This window comes from Saccostrea cucullata, unplaced genomic scaffold (assembly GCF_032062105.1).
Source record: "Saccostrea cucullata isolate Sc308-1 unplaced genomic scaffold, CSIRO_AGI_Scuc_v1 ctg15186, whole genome shotgun sequence".
NCBI classification, from domain to species: domain Eukaryota; kingdom Metazoa; phylum Mollusca; class Bivalvia; order Ostreida; family Ostreidae; genus Saccostrea; species Saccostrea cuccullata.
In genome coordinates, this window is record NW_026924949.1 from 21,105 (window position 1) to 23,540 (window position 2,436).

Consider the following 2,436-nt stretch of genomic DNA (forward strand, 5'->3'; position numbering starts at 1 on the left):
AAAATCGGACCGTGGTTTTAGGATTGAAAAACTCACTGTCAGTGTCTTATCATTTATATTGATAGTTTTAAAATAATTTTTTCATCAGAATATAAACGTGATTCATGTAAGAAATCCATTCTACTCTGTAAATGAGCCCGGCTCTCTGTACTTCTGAGTACTTTGATATACTTTAAGGTATAATCAAGGATTAATTTTACAATCGTGTGAATTGAGTTAAAACGGACCAATCAAAAAGGAAAAGTAGTGGTCCCCAGTATAAAAGCAAAAAAGAAAATTAAATTATTTTTGTAGCGACGAGAACGAAAAATTTGAATTCAGCTGCTGTGGAAATAAAGGTTTATTAAAGCTCAATTACTTGTTAAATCAATGATAACACTTAAATATATCTTTGTAGTGGATACATGTTATAGAAGCATTTTTATATTAAAGGGTATTTATATTAAATTTCTCAGTAATTGAATCTTTAAAAGAAAATTGAGGAAGGTAGATCGACTGATCATTTTGCTGACATCCCTGAATAAGAGGTCCTATGATGGGCCACAACGACTACCCGAATCAATACGGCTCTGCTATTCATCAGCAGTTTCTTTTTCTATCGTATAATCTTTTATATAACTTGTATCCCTATCGTGACCCCCACCCTACCCTCAGGGTCATGATTTGAACAATTTTACATAAAGATTTCTCCATATCAATTTGACTAATAGCTTCGTTGTTCTTGAGAAAACCGTTCACGGAGCTCAGTCCGCAAAGCACTCGCTCAGTGATCGGGCGGTCGTATGTTCGAATCTCGGCCGCGACTGATCTTAGTCGATAAAATGTGTAGCCCACCGTTCTTTCACCGAGCGCCCTGCACTCTGAATCTTAAGCTGCGGGTCCTTCGGAGGAGACTTCAAACAACCGGGGCCCCGTGTCACGGCAGACGTTGGCAGGATAAAATCCGTTGCTGCTTCATAGCCCGGAGTATCGAGTTAAGGTCAAAATTTGGTACATGTATCTGCTGACGTCTCTGTATGGAGTGAATTTTTTTTGGAGCGGGACGTAAAACAACATACAATCGGTCATTTCCTGTTTATTTCCATGTAAAACTATGTGCTAATATTTCTCATTTGGGCTGAAATAAGGCATTCATAAAGACGGAGTATGAAAATGTCAATGCAGAAACTATAGAACACAATACTAATTCATCAAGTATTTGCAGTGCAGTGTAAGAAAACTGTGCAAGATAAGCGATATATTAAAATTGAAGAGGAAAAGATTCTTTAGGGTCCTTTTTTTTTAAAAAAAAAACTTGCATATATTCCAAGTGTTAATATACGTGTGATTTTGTTTCTGTTTCAGTTCGTACTGATTGTAATGATCACCTTGAGAAAGGTCACACTAATTCCGGTGTATACCCGATTTATCCTTATGGTACTGACTCCAGTCCTATCAAAGCTTACTGTGATATGAACACAGAGGGAGGCGGCTGGACGGTATCTGTTATTTTTACGAATTAAGTTTTAAAATTGGCAAAAGAAATGTTTATTGCTATCTCATTCTGTTGAGCAAGGGATTGATAAGGGACAAGAAACTCACAATATGAATCTTTATTGCACTTTCCACAAACAGATATTCGTCACTATAAAAATTGAATGAATAAGTAGATGTATTTCTTGTTGGAAGGTTATACAAAAACGAGTGAATGAATCCCTGAGCTTTGAGAAGAAGTGGACGGCGTATAAGAATGGTTTCGGAACACCGGAACAGAATGTTTGGATCGGTAAATAAAAATCCTATGAAAACTGAGCCATTATTCCGATTAAATATTTGACAAATGATACATTTAGGAACATATCAATTTTTTCAGAGGAAATTAAGGCCAGAATTTAGCACAGATTATTACATGTATGTAAGGGGTGTTAAGAAGGTTCGTTCCATGATGAAATATTTTCAAAAATATCAAAGTAGTGCTTAACTAAAGAGATGAATTTTCAAGTCTGATAAAATTACAGGGGTGTGCTTTGGATTTATAGCAATTCATTCCTAGCAGGAAAATATTGGATTTTTCTTCCATATGGAAATATAATTGGACCGCTCTCTGGGAAAAGGGGTCTTACTGACAAAATTTTCGAAATTGACTTTTTTGAATATTTCAAATCTACAGTAAATTTGGGACACACAGTCAAAATTTCAGCATTTTATTTGCTATAGTTTTAAAGTTATACGTGTTTGAAAAAAACATGTTGCAATTAAACGATAACATCAATGACGTTATTGAGTAACGTCATCTTTTTTTAAATGTCGTCTTTGAAACAAAGACTTTCAATAACGTTATCTTTGTAAAAAGAAATGACGTATTTGAAACAAAGACTAAGATTTATTTAATGATATAATAAAAAACCCTTATGTTAAATTGATATAAATTATTTTTGCCTAACATATTTTAAATAA

The 2,436-nt window shown here is 34.3% G+C and overlaps 1 protein-coding gene across 1 annotated transcript; it reads left to right on the forward strand.

Moving 5' to 3' along the window:
• Window positions 1–821: 821 nt before the first annotated feature.
• LOC134267699 (microfibril-associated glycoprotein 4-like) lies at window positions 822–1,765 on the forward strand (the record flags this gene model as incomplete). The annotated part of the gene is made up of 3 exons (XM_062749916.1): window positions 822–990; window positions 1,345–1,478; window positions 1,669–1,765. Coding segments are annotated over exons 1-3 (400 nt in total), but the record flags the coding sequence as incomplete, so codon positions are not given.
• Window positions 1,766–2,436: the final 671 nt, after the last annotated feature.